The sequence below is a fragment of the Bidens hawaiensis genome, unplaced genomic scaffold, assembly GCF_021521415.1.
Source record: "Bidens hawaiensis isolate Kalapana, Puna unplaced genomic scaffold, B.hawaiensis_p1.1 tig00044859_1, whole genome shotgun sequence".
NCBI classification, from domain to species: domain Eukaryota; kingdom Viridiplantae; phylum Streptophyta; class Magnoliopsida; order Asterales; family Asteraceae; genus Bidens; species Bidens hawaiensis.
In genome coordinates, this window is record NW_027497983.1 from 103,848 (window position 1) to 123,007 (window position 19,160).

The 19,160-nt window shown below is 34.3% G+C and overlaps 1 protein-coding gene and 1 pseudogene across 1 annotated transcript; one reads left to right on the top strand and one right to left on the bottom strand.

Moving 5' to 3' along the window:
• Positions 1-5,679: 5,679 nt before the first annotated feature.
• Positions 5,680-15,611, bottom strand: LOC143595286 (protein SUPPRESSOR OF QUENCHING 1, chloroplastic-like). Its single transcript, XM_077074339.1, has 28 exons — positions 15,251-15,611; positions 14,745-14,845; positions 14,557-14,613; positions 14,383-14,477; positions 14,022-14,121; positions 13,627-13,685; positions 13,128-13,252; positions 12,736-12,826; positions 12,381-12,468; positions 12,062-12,140; positions 11,879-11,939; positions 11,696-11,771; positions 11,288-11,398; positions 11,022-11,117; positions 10,810-10,932; positions 10,502-10,699; positions 10,322-10,425; positions 10,115-10,180; positions 9,877-9,970; positions 9,515-9,672; positions 8,701-8,750; positions 8,482-8,603; positions 8,211-8,318; positions 7,964-8,056; positions 7,301-7,337; positions 6,916-7,163; positions 5,997-6,146; positions 5,680-5,866 (listed from the first exon to the last, which is right to left on the bottom strand). The coding sequence occupies exons 1-28, from the start codon at positions 15,609-15,611 to the stop codon at positions 5,702-5,704; spliced, it is 3,216 nt and encodes a 1,071-aa protein (XP_076930454.1). The 3' UTR covers positions 5,680-5,701.
• Positions 15,612-16,569: 958 nt separating this feature from the next.
• On the top strand, positions 16,570-18,946 carry LOC143595284 (protein FAR1-RELATED SEQUENCE 5-like; annotated as a pseudogene).
• The last annotated feature ends 214 nt before the right edge of the window (positions 18,947-19,160 follow it).

Sequence of the window (19,160 nt, forward strand, 5' to 3'; positions counted from 1 at the left end):
GCTTCCAGATTAAAGGTTTGAGAGCTTAGGATTGATTATGGGTGTAATACAAAAGTTGGGAATCATCTTGAATGTGCATGGGACTCATATTTATAGCCCAAAGTTTCTAGACACTGACCTATACACTCTTGACACGTAATGGAGTGTGTGATCAAGTTTATTGCTGAGTCAGCTTTGTGATGAACCGTCTAATGATGAGACGGTCCATCTCATCAAGACTTCATAGATAGGTTTGGTTTGAGACGGGCCATCTCAAATAGTATGCGGGTTTGTCGGTCTTTATTAATAAATATCTTAAACGGATAAGTCAAGCTTTTGGCGGACCGTCACATGGATGACACGGTCCGTCTTATCCAAGTTTTGCCTATTTACAATTTAAACCCTGAACTTTAAGTTTGGTTTAATGACCAAAGAGTCCTTCAACTTTGAAAGTTGTCAAAAAATGGACCGAAAGTTTTAGGATGTTACAACTATCACCGCTTATATGTTCCTCATCTTCCTCCTCTCATCATCAAAAGAAAGGAACTATAAGAAGTCAATGAGTTGGGTAAGAGATGTATTCTAATTAGGAGGTTTCAGATGCCATCCAACCGTCGAAAACAAACATCAAAGGAAAACAAAGTTGAATTATAACTTATAAAGCAAGGGAACACGCAGAAAGTGAGTAACACACGTAAGCCAAATAACCTAGAGGCGCACAATACAAACAGTACAAAAAAGAGATACATACAATACAATATAGTAACCAAGCACATAGTTGATAAAGAAAGTACTAGTGCTAATGCACAATGTACATCACATAAAGCGGCAAGTCACCTAAAATCCTACTCTACTGATAAAGAAATGTTGAGGCTTAGTTGCAAGCCTATATTCACTCTTAGCATAATTTTCCCTCTTAATTCCTAATATCTCATCTTAGCCATCCATGGGTCATGGGTCAAAACCATTTTAACAATTGGCTTATAACCGGTTTATAAAGATTTTCTCAAATTTGTAAATTTGAGATTCTGAACTTCTTATTTTTTTATTATATATTTCATTTCTTTTTCTTTTTTTTACTTTCAATTGTGTTCCTTCATTTCAAATAATGGATCTTATTTATTTTTATATTTTGACAAATCACGTGTAATACACGGATTCAAAAGTTAGTTGTTAATATATAAATAAATATTAAGCCTTTTAAAACTATATTTGTTAAATCAGTTATGTACAACACATAAAGCGGCAAGTCACCTGAAATTATTAATATATAAATAAATATTAAGCCTTTTAGAATTATATCTAACCACTTAATTGTGATAAATTTAAAATATATTACTTTATGTAAATTAAAATAATAAATTAGCACTATTTAATACTGAAAAGGCTTTAAAAATAAATTAGTTAATTTGTTTAACAACAAAAGGTTTTAACATAAACTTTAAGGAGTGCTGGGCTAATTAAATGATTTCGGCTAGCACCTGGTTAGGTATATCTGTTGAAATTAATTCTCGAACCCGAGTTATGGGTCGGGAAGTTGGGACCGGTTTGCGCGAATGGTTCAAAAACATTAGCTATATATTGCAATTAAAGATAATTATCTACTTTATTTATTAGATAGAGAATGGTTTTTATTTAATAGATAAACAAGAGTTCGTGTTTTTGTCTATTGTAATCGGTTTTCTATATAACACCAAAGAATTTATGTTAGATTTATGTAGAATTGATCAAGTTTTGAGTTAGTTTATTGATTCATAAAATTGATGAGCTGTGCCAAATATTCTCGTGTGTTTAATTCATGTTCGATTAATCAATTGCTAATTCACCTCCCATAACTATCTGCATAATGAAAAATATTAAACCATATCTTACAACGGTTGTCTTGCAACCGGTGACAGGAGTTCATATCCAAAACCCAAACAATCGCTTGAAGTTTACCGTTTAAAGACCGAGCCAAGCCAACAACAACTCGAGAGGTTAAACGAGCTAGCTCGACTCGAAATCTTTTAACAGGCTAAATCTTTAGCTAAGCTATAATAAATCTCAAGCCAACTCTTTTTTCTTTTAAAGTTTCAAAAAATTATATTTATTGCATGTGCCAAAAAAAAGATAATAATTATTTCTAGCATGTATAGAACAGAATAATACTTCTTGCATATACAAGTATAGGTGATCAAATCGGGATGGTCAAAGGAACCGGAACCGGTTCAGAACCGGTTCCATTAGTCAACATCACTGTTTAAACCGGTTCCATGTTCGAACCGGTTAGGGAACCGAACCGGTTCCCCAACCCTCGGACCCGGAACCGGTGGAACCGGTTCTTACACTGTAACCGGTTCCAACCGGTTACAGTGTAAAAAATAATTTTTTTTTTCGTTTTTCGTTTCCGCTGCTCATATTTGTATAACATGTTAAATAAAAAAAACAATTAACATAAAATTCATTTTATTTACTTTAAGGAGTTCAAAAAAAAAATGTTACATGTTTTAAAATATTCAAAAACAAACTAACAAAACATTAAACTTATAAATATAAAATTGTGACATATTATTTCTAGAAAAGCCTTCTTGTTCGTCGTAATTATTGAGTGACGACTTATTCATCAGAATTACTTGTAGAAACGCCTTCTTGTTCGTCGTGCACTCGAACATCAAGTGGTGTTTCGTCTTCCAGAGTGGTTACGTGTTGAACACGATCGATTGAGTCCAAGTGATCCTTCAAGCAAATGCACATCTCCACCGACTCCGAATTCAGTCTTGTTCTTCTCACCGATATTACCCTGCCACTAAGAGAAAAAGCAGATTCCGAAGCTACCGTAGAAGCTTGGGCGGTTAGTAAATCACGGGCCATGGTAGCAAGAATCGGAAACTCGGTTTCCTTTACCTTCCACCAAGCCAAAACATCAAAAGTGCCATATTCCTCTTCGGATAAACCGGTAGAGAAATCATATGCACTATACCTTCCTAGTTCGCTTGAAGGGGTGTTACCCCTTTGTTTTTTAGCCGTTACGTTGCGAACGGTGTTCATAAGGCTAATCATGGGGTCTCGTACTCTAGGAGCACTTGAACTTAATGAAGACCCCCCCGGCGTAGGCATGTGTATGTTTGACCCATATTTATTTATATAAAAGTCATACATAAATTTAAAATTCAAGTTAAAATCATTTTGTGTCTCTGTTGAAAAGTTTGGGTCAACTTCATGCATATCTAAGGCTGAAAAAATTTCGTCTATCACACATTCAACCCCCGTAACATTTAACATTGGGTTTAAAGCGGCGGCGCAAGTAAAAATCGGTGGCAATTCAAGAAAGTATTTTTTTAATTTAAACTTCATTGGTAATATGATGTTTGAAAACATTGGACTTTTATTTTCAAATTCTTTAAGATTGTTAACGATTAAAAATAACTCCGAAAGAACCAAGGGACTTGTCGGATAATACGTTCCCGATAGTTTCGTAGTTGATGTTTTAAAAACTTCAAGAAAAGTCGATAAGTCATTGATAATTTCCCATTTCTCATTTGAAAAGGGGATTGCCAAATCATTCTCGGCAAGACTAGAATGAAACATTTGTAAAGTGTCTCTTTGTTTCAAAGCACTTTGAAACATTATGCAAGTGGAATTCCATCGATGAGGTACATCCCAATTAGCTCCCAAAGCTTTTCTTCCCGTATCTTTACAAAATTTTCTATAATCCATTTGTCTTTTTTTACTTTTCTTAAAAACTTCATGTAGCATTACTCTAAAATCGTTTATAACCGATGTAACCTCATCCGAAGCAAGTCCGTCTTGCACGATTAAATTAATGATATGTGCAACACACCTTGAGTGAAAAAATACACCATTGCAAATCGGCGTATATTTTAATTTTAATTTATCAACCGCCGATGTATTATTCGACGCGTTATCAAATGCAATTGAAAATATTTTATTTTCTAGTTTATAAGTTTTTATAACATAATCTAAAATTTCAAACAAATTATCTCCCGTATGTGGATACTCAAAGAGTTCGAAAGCAATGGTGCGTTTCATCATTTCCCACGATGACGGTTCTACCCAATGAGCGGTGACACAAAGATAAGATTCGGGTAGACCATGTGGAGCCGACCAAACATCAGTAGTTAAGTTTATTCCCGTATTTATATTTTCAAAATATGCAATTAGTACCTCTTTGGCCTTCTTCCACAATTTTAAACAATAACGTTTAAGAGTATGACGACTTACGTGAGTGTATTGTGGTTGAAGCGTATCTCGAATCATGGCGGTTAAGCGAGGGTTGTCGAAGTGGCTAAACGGCAAAGCTTCTTGAATCACAAACTTCGCCATACGATCTTGAACTCGCTTAATTTGGTATGTAAATATTCCGCCTTCACTATCCATTTGCGTTTGTTGCGACTCGACGTTCTGTTTCAACGCCCTGCAATACGGTCTTTCGATGTGTTTCTTCAAATTTGAATTCGAAAGTGGGTTTAAATAAATCCCACAAAACTTGCACCGAGCCTTCAATGAATGGTCACTCAATTCAACCAAATCCCAATTGCACCAAATCTCTTGATTACGATTATGATGTACAATACGAACGAAACTTGGTCCGGCGGTGGAACCTTGACCAACCGATGATTGTGAGGCAGCCATAACAACAAATATGAATATAGAAGAAGAGAAAACAAGAGATTAGAGAACTCAGAACGTTGTAATAGCGTTTTTTGTATTTTTTTGCGTTCGGGTTTGCGTTTTGAGTGTTGTGATGAACCCATTACACCAAATACCTATTTATACTAGTAGTGGGGTGTTTGGGGAGCCAAAAAACGACCATTTTTGACCCCAACGGTCAAAAAACGGCCATAAAACCGTTTCCCAGCGGCTAGAACCACTCCAACGGCTATAACCGGTTCCGAACCGGTTCCGGTCGAACCGGTTCCAGAACCGGTTCCGGTTCGGTTCCGGTTCCTACCCGGTCCACCTCCAAACATGTCAAACCGGTTCCGGATCGTCGGGTTGAAACGGAACCGAACCGGTTCCTACGAAAAACGGGTAGGAACCGGTTCGGTTCCGGTTCGGTTCCACCGAACCGGTTCCAGGAACCGGTTTTGTTGTCCACCTCTATATACAAGTCTCTTTTACCATAAAGGTTGGGCTTCTAAAATAGCCTCATTAACTTGTGTGAGCCCATTAAAAAGCTCACCTCGGCTTGAAATTTTATTATCTAGGTTGGCTCAGCTCGGCTTATTAATTTACGAGCTGATTCTCAAGCAAGTTTCGAAACACAAAACTATTTAAACCCGCTAACATTTGCATGGAAAGAAAGGCATGGTAAGATAGCTCATTTTAGCAACCACTGAAAAACGAAGTAAAAAAATCGGTTCTCAAAAACCATCTTTCTACTCTTATGCTTTGGTTATCATTTGTAAAACCTCTTAAAGCCACGTTGCTATGCAGACTTTGACCGGTAGCCCAACAACTAAAAGGTTGTTGGTTCAAACCCCGTCGGGTCCAAAAGGTGTGTTAAAAGGCATGTTTTGTGTCTGCCGCTGCCACCCAATTAGAACACAGGTATACGGTTAAGCAAATTTGTTTACAGATGCACGCCAAGTGGCTGCAGAAACAGTTTGCAACTGTAATTCTATACACTGAGATTCTAATATTTATACATATGTATGTGCATATAGATATAGACGCCCATATGCCCCATTAAACATGATCTTCCTCACATTACAACTCTTGATCATTTAGCAACCGGCAGCTGTAAGCTGCTTTCTGTGGATCTTGGCTTCACAACGAAAGGAAGTTTGATCTCTTGTGGAGTATTTTCTGGAGATGCCTCTTTTAACGGCACTTCAAAAACAAGAGACTGATATAAACAAATCTCGTCTTCTTTGCAGTAGTATACCTGCACAATACATATATTTGGTTATATTTTATTAACATGTTGAACATGTAAGATTAAGAAAACTAGTTAAATGAGCAGACTTTAATAGAATAGGAGTAACAAACAAGTGTATTTATAGGGGAGTGCATACCTTACAGCTAACCCGACCTGTGATAGGTGAAGGAGTGGATCTTTTAAAACGTAGAATGGCAGTTCCGTCTGGACTGAGATTCCCATCCAAAGGCTCAACAACCGCTGCATTTTCAGGATCGATTTCAACACTGAATCTGGAGCGTGCTTCCTGCATATTAAAAATTAAAATAATTAAAGTGAGGATAAGCTTAAAGTTAAAATGATTTGTTTGTGTATGAATGATTTTACTTATGAATGCTAATTTTGAACTTTTTGATCCTATAAGAAACCATTAAAGTTTAACCTGTTCCAACTGCCACCTTTGACTATATTTAGCATTGTGGGATGAAATACTGAAATTTAATTCTCCAAATAGAGGCATGCATGAAATCGAAAAAATGCACCCGTAACTGAAATAACAGAATAATCATGTAACTGAAATAATCGACATAACCTAACCCAACCCAAAACCGACGGTTTGGTTAATTTCCGGTTTGGTTTTGGTTTTGCATGTACCGAATACCGAAAAAAGACAAACTTAACCCTTAAAAACCGAACCGACTTTATAATCAAATCGAGGCCATAAAAACTGAAAAACCGACTTTCGTTATTGAACTTACAGATTTTTTTTTTTTTTTAATTTTAAGTGATCTACAAAAAATTAGAAGTGACGTAGCTTACAAATTTTAGGCCCAAATGTTTAATAACCAAATAATCATTAACTAACAAAAAAATGTAGGTCCAACATTTCAGGCCCTAATCCATGATTTTGGGCCTTTTTGGCTCAAAAATTGCAAGCCCAAATGGCAAAACCGAAAATTGAAACCAAACGAGTTTTAAAAAACCGAATTTTCGGATTTTGGTTTGGTTTGGGTGCAAAACCGACCCATGCACACCCCTACATGCAACCAGAGACTGTACACACAGAAGGAGAGAACCTTTGAGAAATGATAGCCTTCTGGTACAGATATTGTAAGTTTTAAGTTAGCCTCGTTGGATGAACCGCCATCAATTACAACTGTTTCCGTGTCAGCTGAAGTTCGTTTTCTAAGCCGTCTTGGAGACCTAGATTTTGGTGCAGGAGGTTGAACTCCTTTTAGCTCAAAAGTAACAAGTTGTGTATCTTTTTGGTTGAGGTCTAGATATCTAATCAGACTGTTGTTTGTATCAGCTATAAATAGTCTCCCTGACAGTTATAAGAAAAATGATTTATTATGTCTGTTAATGAGTTTTATCTCAACACTTCATAATTTAATTATACTAGTTATGATTCACGTATATATAAGGTCACACAAGTTTAGAAAATTTAGAAGAAAATATTACCTGTATCATCTTCAACAATTCCAGCTGGTTCTGACAGCTACAATATACAACAAACAAATAACTGATGTAATTGAAAAAAACTGAAGTAGGTGAAGAAGTTTAAACATTAGCACGATACAATAATAGAAAATATAATTTTAATTGAATCAATATATTAGTTTTGCATGATAGCATTTTCTATACGTGGCTGAAGACAAGCATTAACAGTTGCTAGATCAGTTTTACAGGTTTCATATAAGAGGCATAAATAATAATAGAACAAAAGTAGCAGTTTTGCATATAAAAATAAAGTATGTTGCTATAAATTGTAATGAAAATAAAAGTTGCTACTTTGTACAGTTTACCTTAATATTAACAAAACTATGACACATTGACAAAAATAATAAACATGAAATATAATTTTGTATTAATGCAAAATGAAGGTGGTACATTTGACCCATTCACCTAATATGGTCCATTTGGGCTACATACTTGATCATCAACAGGTCAAATGAGTACAATATAAAAACTTGATTCAGCTTAAAATGAGTCGAAAGCTACCCAAAGTGTACTAAAATGCTAACAGACCTCTTAAATGGATCTATTAAAAAAAGATTATGATTTTAATAGTATACACCTGTAAACATATACGATACAATAACTATTTAGTGCTTGTTTACTAACCTGAGCTGATAATGATGCTCCGTCCTTAAATCCAGCTTTCCCGGTGCCTGCTATTGTACTTACCTTTTTAGTAGCTGGATCTAGCCTTTTTATCTGCAATACATGTAAACATTAGCTCATAACTATTTCCATCATTTGGCATATATATAATCAACTTTATAGTTTAAAAGTAGCTTGTTTGACTAGAAAAGTCGAATAGCAAATTTACAATTTAAACAATTTATTATGTTCTTTAAGTTAGGCATACCTTATGGTTATAAGAATCTGCAACATAAACTTGCCCATCTTTTCCACATAAGACCCCCAACGGGTGTTGAAGAAGTACTTCAGAACCAGTTCCATCACAATCTCCAAACTATAATAGTAATAGAGTTGATCAAAGCATAGATGGAAATTTGCTACTTGTGAATAAAAAGGTAACAATAACTAACCAATAGAAATGCATATGCAAGGGCACCTAAAAAGGTATCTATTTTGACCCGTTAACATGAGATACAAATAGTGCATTGAAGATATACCTTGAACAAATTGTCTGAAAATACTGGATCACCACCAACTAGTAGTCTTGATCCACCTGTTTGAAGATTGAGTGCTCGAATAGAGCTACTTTCACTGTCAGCAATGTATGCCTCTTTCACATCTACAGCCGAAACAGTTAACCACAATATAAACTCAAGGTATCCACGTAACTCATAAATCTGCACTAGTAAAGTGTGACTTTTACAGTGAGCAATTACCTGGCGATAACGATAGTCCAGATGGCTGTGCAAACGATGTTGTCGAAGAGCTATCTCAATTGAAAGAAAAAAACATAAATCACTAGAAAGAATAAGTGAAAGAAGAGTAACTAACTAATATAAGACAAGTCTTTATATATAAAAATAGAGAGGGAGCGGCTCGCTTGTAAACAAGCATGCGGCTTGGTTTGGTTTGTAGCCGAGCACGAGCAGAGGAAAGCTCGCTCGATTTTCTTGAACACCGGTTATGGTTAAAGCTATAATTTTATATACTTATTGATAGTATACTAATAAAATGAATAACAATAGCAATAATAATATTAAAAATAAATAATTATTGAACTAATAATAATTATATAATAAAAATGATAATAAGAAATAATAGTTATAATAATAAAATTAATAATTAATAAAAAGATTTATTTTGTTTCTTTTCTCTTTATTTACTTAATTAGGAATTTGGTTTTAATCAAGGGATGGGTAAAGAATAAAATGCCCCTCCTGTGAGGAGCACATGATAAGATTTAGCAAAAAAAATGGATGGGATTAGCAAAATGGACTGAAAGGGTTAAGAGTTTAAACCTGAGGGCATAAATTATCAAAAAGATTCATTTTTGGACTGAAAGGGTTAAACACACCAAACTACAAAGACCAAAAGCGTAATTTACTCTTACTGAAATAATATAACTTCTTGTAAGCATATTTGACATACTAATTTTGCATAAAAGCATTAAGAAGACAATGAACAAAAAGTGTTACAGGTCAATCCAACTCAGGCTGACCGTTTAAACCGTTCAAAAGACCCGTACATTACCTTGGCCCGTTTAAGTTTCTCTCATAACCATCACCACTAAAAGCCCGTGTAACTCCGTCTAATGTACTATGCACCCAGATCTGATGTTGACCAGCCATTGCGATGTACACACTCTGACTTGCAGGCTCAAAACACACATCCCAAGGAGAGTTCAAAAGCTGAAAATCATCTTTATTTTTGGTTTAAAAGAATGCCTACAGTTTATATATATAAAAACTTTCTTCTAGATTTTCATTCTATTATATGTACCTAGTCTTATCAGTTTCTTGGAAGTCTACTCGAAAGTAAATGTGGTATCAAAATAAAGAAGTTGAACCTAATAAAATGTATAATTATGATAAGATAATGATCATAAATCTTGCCTGGCTGGTTCCTTTTCCTCCCCCTTTATAATCTGAACCTTTGGTACCATTTCCAGCCAGAGTTTGCACACTCTCGTTTACAAAATCAATCACCCTACAAAACCAAAATTATGTGGAGTTGAGGAGCAATAAAGATTTCATCTTTTAATTAGAGTACACAATAAGATCCAAGAAACGAACTGACAGTTAACCAAAACAGATAACAAAAAATATATGTACAATTAAAATATTATTCTACCTCAAAGCATGGTTCTCTGTATCCGCAACATAAAGAAGATTTTTAGTGGCATTGTATGCCAAACCTACACAATGAAAACAAACATAAGCAGTTACTCTTTTTGCATCAACCAAAACATGATGGTATATGAAAGCCCAAATGCATTATAAACCACACCCAATTAAGAAACTTATAACTAAAAGTGAGATGTTTTATGTGAGGTGGACCTGTGGGCGGTTGAACATTGTAGTGTCAAAGTTGCCATCATGTAGACCTTCTTCTCCACTGCTCCCAACTTGAACCAGGAAATTCCCATCCAGATCAGTTACCACCTGCAATTCAGTCCAAATTACATTTATAACTTAAAAATTATAACAAATAAACAGTCACTATTATGAAATAACCTACTATTCGGTTATGGTTACTGTCTGAAATGAAGAGGCGTTTGTTGAATACATCAACTGCCAGCTTTCCAGGAAACTTCAGTGGTGACTTTAACAACCTAGGATCATTATCCTTCTCCAAACTTAGAGGAATTGGTGTGCTGTCTAATAACTTTCTTTTTCCATAAAATAACAGAGCTGCTTCCACCAAATCATCAAGATCCTTTTAGGGCGGTGTCATGTAAAATAATAAAAAAATATAATTAACTGATCTAAACATAAAAATGAAGATAATGAAACATATATGTATGTAACATAACAAGAAATCAATACCTTTCGTCGGCCTTCACCTGCTAGCTGTGCAAGGAGTTTACCAGTTGGTCCAATAATAGCAAATGTGGGCCATGAATTTATACCTAACGCTCTCCACATATACATATCTCCATCATTAACAACCTGGTTCAATATGATAATCGCAGATTTACTTGCAATAACGATAACAGAAAATGATTTATAAGGTAACATACAACAAACAAATAGCTTACTGGATGAGTTATTCCATAACGCAGTACAGCATTCCGGATTGCTTCCAAGTCTTTCTCATTGTCAAACTTGGCAGAGTGCACTCCAATCACGCTGAACTGCACAAAAGAAAACGTTAATAATTATGTAACTATAATTTATCGATATAAACATTATTACTTTTCTCACACTAAATTCTGGACTGGTTAAAACTTAAACCAAAGGCTTGAGTAAAGTTGGGTTTCTAAAAATACATAGATACTCTGATTAGGAGATGTAGTACACTTACCGGCGTATCTTTATACTTCTTCTCCAAAAACTCTAGATCAGGGAGCACATGCATACAATTTATACAGCAATAGGTCCAAAGGTCCAGCAGAACCACCTTTCCTTTCAAATCCTGTTCAAAAGCAACACGCGTTTAACATTTGTGCATAACGTTTGTATTTCATATATTAAATTTAAGAACAAATAAGCAAAGGTTTCACATTTAGAAAACAGTATGTTTCCAAAGATCTCTAGTGCTTCTAGGTTTTATATACTTATCAAAATACTCAAAAACTGAATATACATGTGAACTTTGAAGTTAAAAAAAGTTATCCATTATACTCCAAGAAATATATGGCTACTTATTAATAGACGAAAAGAAAGCATAAACATGTGAAGCCATTTTATAAACAACAGAAACATTGTTTACCCTGCGTAGCTGAAGAGGAGCTGAGTTTAGCCAATCAAGCTTAGATGGAAACTCCGGAACTTGTGTGGCGTTTCCCCTTTCAAGTTTTAACACAAAAGTTCAGCATATGGACAGTTCGGAATGAGGAAGCTCTAATAAATATCTGAAAATTATTGTAGCAAGCAAAAGGGCTTTCTTATTTACTTGCTTTCTACATCTGATATATAATTAATAAATTGCTGGATTCTTGCAGACCGAGTTCCATCTGCATAACAAAGAAACCAACTAGGAAATTAAAGTAATATGAATTTCTGTAATATGTTTTATCAGATTGTAAACATGCTGATATCATAACATCAAATTGAAGCTTTAACCACAGATCCAAACCTTCACTCTGTCCAAAGGGTGGACTGCTGCTCCCAAATAACAAGTTCCAGATAGCCTTCGGGGATGCATGTTGCATGGCCTGCAATAACACAAAGTTACAAAATAATAAATTATTAATATGTTAAATATGATTAGAAAATTTAATTCTTCTAATATGTTAACACCTATCAAACTTATTTGGTAAATCGATTATAATAGGGGGTTTAATGCATTTAATTATACTTTGAATGAGTTTGAGCTTGTTGGCATATTCCCTTCATAGTTAATCTTTTAGGTTTAACCAGTTTCCAGTTAACATAACAACCCAAATTGGCCTTACCTTCATGTTTGTAACTGTAAAATAGAGACAGGATAGTGCAATTCCCAAGCTTCCATATCTTATAATTTGTCGCCGTGTACCCTGCAACCTGTTTGTGGATTAGTTCTGCAACTATCATATTGAATAGCCTTTAGCATAATTCAGATAACTAACATAAGCAACATAATTTGCATAAGTAAGGCTACTCTTCAGAATCACAGGCTTAATATATGAAATTTAATAAAATTTTAAAAATAAAAAATAAAGTGAAGATAGATAAGAGGACTTTCAATCAAAAATGAACAAATGTTGATTTAAATAGCTTAGCATCATAAATTAACTCATCAGTTTTTTTTTTTTAATAGAACTGTCTTACCCGCCAACAGAGGAAACCTTTGTATTTTCCTTGAGCACAGATGACATTTCTTCTGAATTGTTAACTGATTGAGAACCCTGCATCTTTGCATCTGCAATGTACAGTCATCAGAGACTACATAAGGCCAAATAAGAATCAAATTACTCACTGTATATCTATATTAGCAGCTAGAAAAAATTCATCAAATCACATAACAAACATACAAATGAATAATCATGCAATCCTCAGGTTATGTTCAGCAGAAAAGAAGAAAACATCAAATGTAACATGCATCCATTACAAAGCATAAACAAGTCTTGCTTACTGAATGAAAAGTAGCATCAACATTGAAAAGTAATGTCAATGATTTGAATGAAAAATGGAGTTACAATATCATTTTCAGAACTACATACTACTGTAACTAGAGCCACCACCAAGGATATCTTCAAGTGAAATAGTTCCTATATTCTTTCTGATCAGTGATGGTTTAGCTTCATTTAAGGTATCTTCAGACAATGTTGTTGTCACAGCTATGCACCTGCAATCAGAATATGCACTCACGGTTAAACTTATATGTACTTAAATTAACACCTTTTTATTAATATACATTAAATATAATCGCAAAAACTATACCACCAAAACTATAGTTCAGTTTATGAGGTACATTTCAATACACTTGGCACACTCAACCCGTTTAAACCATTGGCGATAATATATAACTTAAATAGATCAGTTTTAGGTAAATTGGTCGAAGTTGCCACCTCCAACCTAAAGTAAGAATGCTTTAAATAGAAATCATGTGGTCATACCAAATAAAATTAAGTGCAATAAGACTCTACATGTTAAAAATGTGAATATGTGCTGACAAATCAACTTGATAACTTGAATTGAAGAAAGATCAAACACCTTTACCTCATTTGTGTAGCTTGGGCAGCTTGCACGCCAGCTAATGCATCTTCGATTACAAGACACTGAGAAAATAAGTGGGAATATGAATAATATGGGGGGGGGAAGGACCCCTTAGGCAAAGATAAAAATATCAATGTGCTCAAATGAAATTTCAACTCAATTTTCAAAGCAGGAAATTTTACCCTTATGTAAAATGTAACAGGAGAAAGAATATGTAAAATACTGGAAATTTTCAAGTTAATGCTCATAATTTTGGATAAACCTGTCAATCATATATATCAATCGAAACTTTCAAACTTATGTACAGGATTTGTTCAAAAACTTAAAAAAGGGAATAGAATATTATAGCCTGAAATGAGATACCATAAAAAATAGAAGATCCTAAAACACAGGTTTACCTCACTTGGGGGGACATTCAAAATCTTGGAGGCAGCTATGAATATGTCAGGAGCAGGTTTCAAGTTTTCAAAAGCATCAGCAGACACAATAGCATCAAACCTGATATGATGAAACTAAAATAAGCTGGAAAATGGGTACAACTATTAAGATTCAAGAAAAAAAGATGGTAAATCTCCTTGTTGATAATGAACTTCTAATAACTTGTAAGCACTTTAATCCTAAAAGATGATAAACTGAGAGTAACAAAAAGAGAAGAAATTATGATAATGGGATTTAGCATGGTGGATTTGAACTGTTATCTGGTAGCAAGTAAAAGCAAAATTTAAGTCAAAACAATCAATTATAACGAAGAAAACCTACATTGACAATGGTAAGCCAGCAGCAGCCAAGTTTGCATCAACTTTGATTCTGTCAGCACTAGAGGCTACCGCCACTTTGAGTCCACTATTTTTACACTGTTAATGTCATAATTAGAAGATGCATCACCAAGGTAGAAAGTAAAAATATCAAACTTGTATTGTTGGCCCAAAATACCTCAGTAATAAGTTCAAGTGCACCAGGAAACCCTATTCCAGAATTTGGTTTTGCATACTACATAAGATATTAAAATTCAGAATTAGTTAAACGGAATTCAAAACAAAAATGTTCACTTTAAGACAACAAAATACAAATCTTCTCATGCAAAAAATTTAAAAGAGGAAGAAATGTTGTAGTTCGATCACCTTATCTAGATATATCTCAAAAAACCGCTTCTTGGCCACCTCAGGGTTAAATTCTGCAACACCCTTCACTTTAGCAACACCACCAAGAAAGTTTGCTTCACCTGTTCCAAAATATAAAATACTCGATTATCTACCAGTAGCGTGTGGGAATGTAAAAGACAAGTTAAGGTTAAAAAAAGTCTAATACAAGTACAAATCTTATTCAAAAAAAAAACATCCTACTTGCTACAATTGTTAGTGTTTTGCAAGTTGCAAAAGGTTAATTTGTAAATGGTAGGATAGTATACTGAATTGCTAGTGCTAAATTGCTTTGTATATTTCAGCGTGAGATTAAAACTTAAATCCCACGGCGATATCCGATATTTTTGCGCATTAACTTAACCGCTTAGTTTGTAACTTCATTCACATTTAAAACCTAACCAGAATATCAAGTTAGGGCAATTTAACAGAAACATTAAACAAAATCTATGATTAATATGCTACTAAAACTGAATTAATCGACTTACCGGTACCCATAAAGGGCACGAAATCTTCAACGGTAACCTTCACCCCCATTTCCGCAAACACATCAACTCCAGCCAACCTTGAGGCCTCTTCACTGTTGCACAGCACTCCATCCATATCGAACAAAACCGCGGACACCTTGGGCCAATCAGTACGCACCTTCTTCTCCACGTCAACATCTTCCTTCACACCAGCCCTAAGCGTCAATCGCGAACGCGAGAGTACGATTACCTTAGACTGCTGCCATCGGAGAAGAATGTTATTAGGCTTGCGGAAGGATAACAAGCTTGTGAACGGTGATTTTGAAGATGATGATGATGATGATGATGAATGGAGTGGATTTGTTAAGAGTTTCAAGGACATTGTGTGTGTGTGTGGTTTGGAGGGAGCTGTGAGTTTTGGATCAAGTGTGTGTTTGTGTGTGCTGTTGGAAGTTTATATGGTTTAAAATGTTTTTGTGAGTGTTGCCAAAATGGTCACTAAACTACTGCTACTTTTGCAGAATTGGTTCTCTCAAACTGTGTTCCTAGTTTATTTATGAAAAGAGAAAAGCAAGTTTTTTTTTTTTTTTTTTTTTTTTTTTTGCATCTCCTCCTTTTCTTTAATTTGTTTTTCTTCTAAATCTTTTCAAATTGAAAATATACAATTTGTATCTAAAGTTTGAAAATAATTTTGAAGATGAGGATAACCTCGGAGATCAATTATTTAAAATTCAAGTAATTAGTTAAACAAGCTAAGGCAATAAAATATAATAAAACAATGAGAAAGTGAATATAGGGCTGTTACACATCTAACTTAGATGTGAAACCCATCAAAACTACGTAATTTTGATTAAATCTAATTAAATCCTTTATTTCCTATATTCCCTTTCATCATTCTAACCCTAATTGTACTTGTACAATACGTTGCTTCAGTACGGTGGCCGTCTTCTTCTTTCTCTAATCCTCTGGTGAACTCATTGCATGTAACTGATCAAACTAATTTAAGGTTTGAACGCATATGCATTCCTTTCATTATTATTATCAATTAAAATCAAAGTCACTTATTTGTTTTTAGTTTGGATCGTGAGCATGCCCTTTCAATTTGGAATATCGATTTTCTTTTCTTTTTTTACACAACTAATTTGTTTTACGTCAGAATCACAGATGCTTGTGAGCATAGAATTAATATGCTCTATTTATCTAGCATATAATTGATAAAAGCTCACAGATGTGTTGTGAGCATGTACGATCAATTAATATGCTCTATTTATCTAGAATGTAATTTGATTTACATCAGAATCAATGTTTATTTTTTGTTGATGTGTGACAGATACAAACCAATGGATTTACAAATCCATGAACAACTTTTTGAAACAAATCTAATTGATTGTATTGATTCAGAAGGGCTTTTGGTCAATAATAGCGATTCAGATGTTGAAACAGACATTGATTCTAGGTATGAGAAAGAGGCTAAAGATGTAATGGGAAAGGTTTTCGATACTGCTGATGATGCTTATGATTTCTACAATCGCTATGCATTTTCACATGGATTTGGAATACGTATGAATACGGCTTATAAAAATAAGACAACAAATGAGCATTACCGAAAATACTATGTGTGCAACAAAGAAGGTTTTAAAGATTTGAAGTGTAAAAGTTCCACGGGAGATGTTAAAAAACGTCGTAGAGATTTAAGAACCGGATGTAAGGCATGTATTCGAATTTCAAAAGGTTATGGGAAATGGTTCGTGGATATTTTTAACGATTCACACAATCATGAACTGACCATTACTCCAACCAAAGTAATGAAACACCGTTCTCATGGGAAATTTCACTGCTCATTGGTTTGCAAATCTCTAATGGCGGAACTAAGTCAATCTGGATTGAAACCTTGTCAAATCAAGAAAGTCATAAATACCATGAAAAATCCACATGAAAATGATGTTACATCAAAACAATGTTCCGACGTCTTATCCGAACAACGAAAACAATACAAAGGTAAGGAGTTTTATGGGCTTATTAAACATTTTCAAGATATCCTAACCTTTATTTTGTTGTGGATTTATTTGATGATGGCTCTCCACGAAATATTTTCTGGGCTGATGGGAGATCAAGAGATTTGTATATAAAATTTAGTGATGTTGTTGTGTTTGATGTCACTTACATGACCAACAAATTTAAGATGCCATTTGCCCCATTTGTCGGGGTTATTCATCATGGGCAGTCCATACTTTTTGGTGGTGCACTATAGGAAAATGAGAAACAAGATACATTTGAATGGTTATTTCAAAATTTCTTAAAGTGCATGTTTGATAAGAATCTATCGGCGATAATTACCGATCAAGATAAAGCTATTTGCAACGCAATAAAAACAGTTTTTCCAAAAACTCGACATCGTTATTGTTCATGGCATATTAAGAGACATGAGACCGAGCATCTTCGACCTCTTAAAGTTCAATATAGTGACTCTGAAGAGTCACACAATCAGTGGAAAAAAAGTGATACAATTGAATATTTTGAAACTCGTTGGGAATATTTATGTAGTAAATATAACTTTCAAAGTGGCAGTTGGATAACGGATATGTATAACCAACGTAAATATTGGGCTAATGCCTTCTTGAAAGATTGTTTTTTTGCTGGCATGACATCAAGTGGAAGAAGCAAGAGCATTCATTCTTTTTTGATGGATATGTAAACTCGAATACCATGTTGAATGAGTTTGTAGCACAATATGATAAAGCTGTTGAGGCTCGGCGGGTCGCCGAAGAAGATGAAGACTTCAGGACCATGAATTCCAAGCCGAATTTATCTTCTATCAATCCGATAGAGGCAAAAGCCGGTTCACGTTATACTAAGTCGCTATTTGATGTATTAATGAAGGAATTGACCCACGCTACCTTCAAGTTAACTCATCAGACAATAAGCAAGAGTTTAGAAGAAACCAAATATAAGGTCGGCCAATTGAATATTGATAAAATATATTGGAGAACTGTTAACTTTCGTCTCTCAGATAAGTTAGATGTTACTTGTTCATGTGCAAAGTTTGAAACATATGGAATGTTATGCAAGCATATCTTATATGTCTTGAAGAAAAAAAAATGTTTAAACCCTCTCGGATCATTATATCTTACCTAGGTAGACACTTGATACTAGGTATAAGTTGGATGGTTGCACTATTGGGCTCAAAGACATTCATAGTGGGAATGAAGTCAGTGCATTAACTTTATGGTGTGTTCAATCAAATTTTAGAAAAGCGACTGAGCAAGCAAGAGACTCTCCATCTGAGATGAAAAAACTAAATGCCATATTGTTGAAGTTTTTAGAAGAACAATATATTCGAACAAAGTCAAAACAGTCAGAGGCTACTTCAAAAGATTCTAATGAGGGAAGTTCGCAAGTACACATGATGCCTCAAATTTCTATTCGTGATCCACAAGTTAATACTAAGACCAAAGGTCGTCCTAAAAGTGCAACTAGAATCAAATCTTCCATAGAAACATCAAAAAAAAGACAATGTTCATACTGTAAGGGATTTGGTCATTACATCACAGGATGCCCGAAAAAGAAGGTATTACGTTTATTAGTTATTAATGAGCAATAAAAAGAAGGTTTTATGTTTATTAGTTATTAATGAGAAACTTTTTAGTAAATATAATTTACATATTTTATATTCTTTTTTAGGAGAAAGATTCTTTACAAGAGAATGATAATTTATGAAAAGACTTTGAAGATACTTTTGATGTGTTTGGTTATTTGAGTATTGTAGTGCTTGATTATAAATTCAGCAGATGCTAAGATTTTGGTTTTCTTTTCTCATAATATATTCAACTGGTGAATATATTTTTACAATGAAACTGGTAAAAGATGAGCAATTAAAGCAGGTCATAAAGGAGCAATTTAAAATGATGGTCACGAAAGTGTACCAATTTAA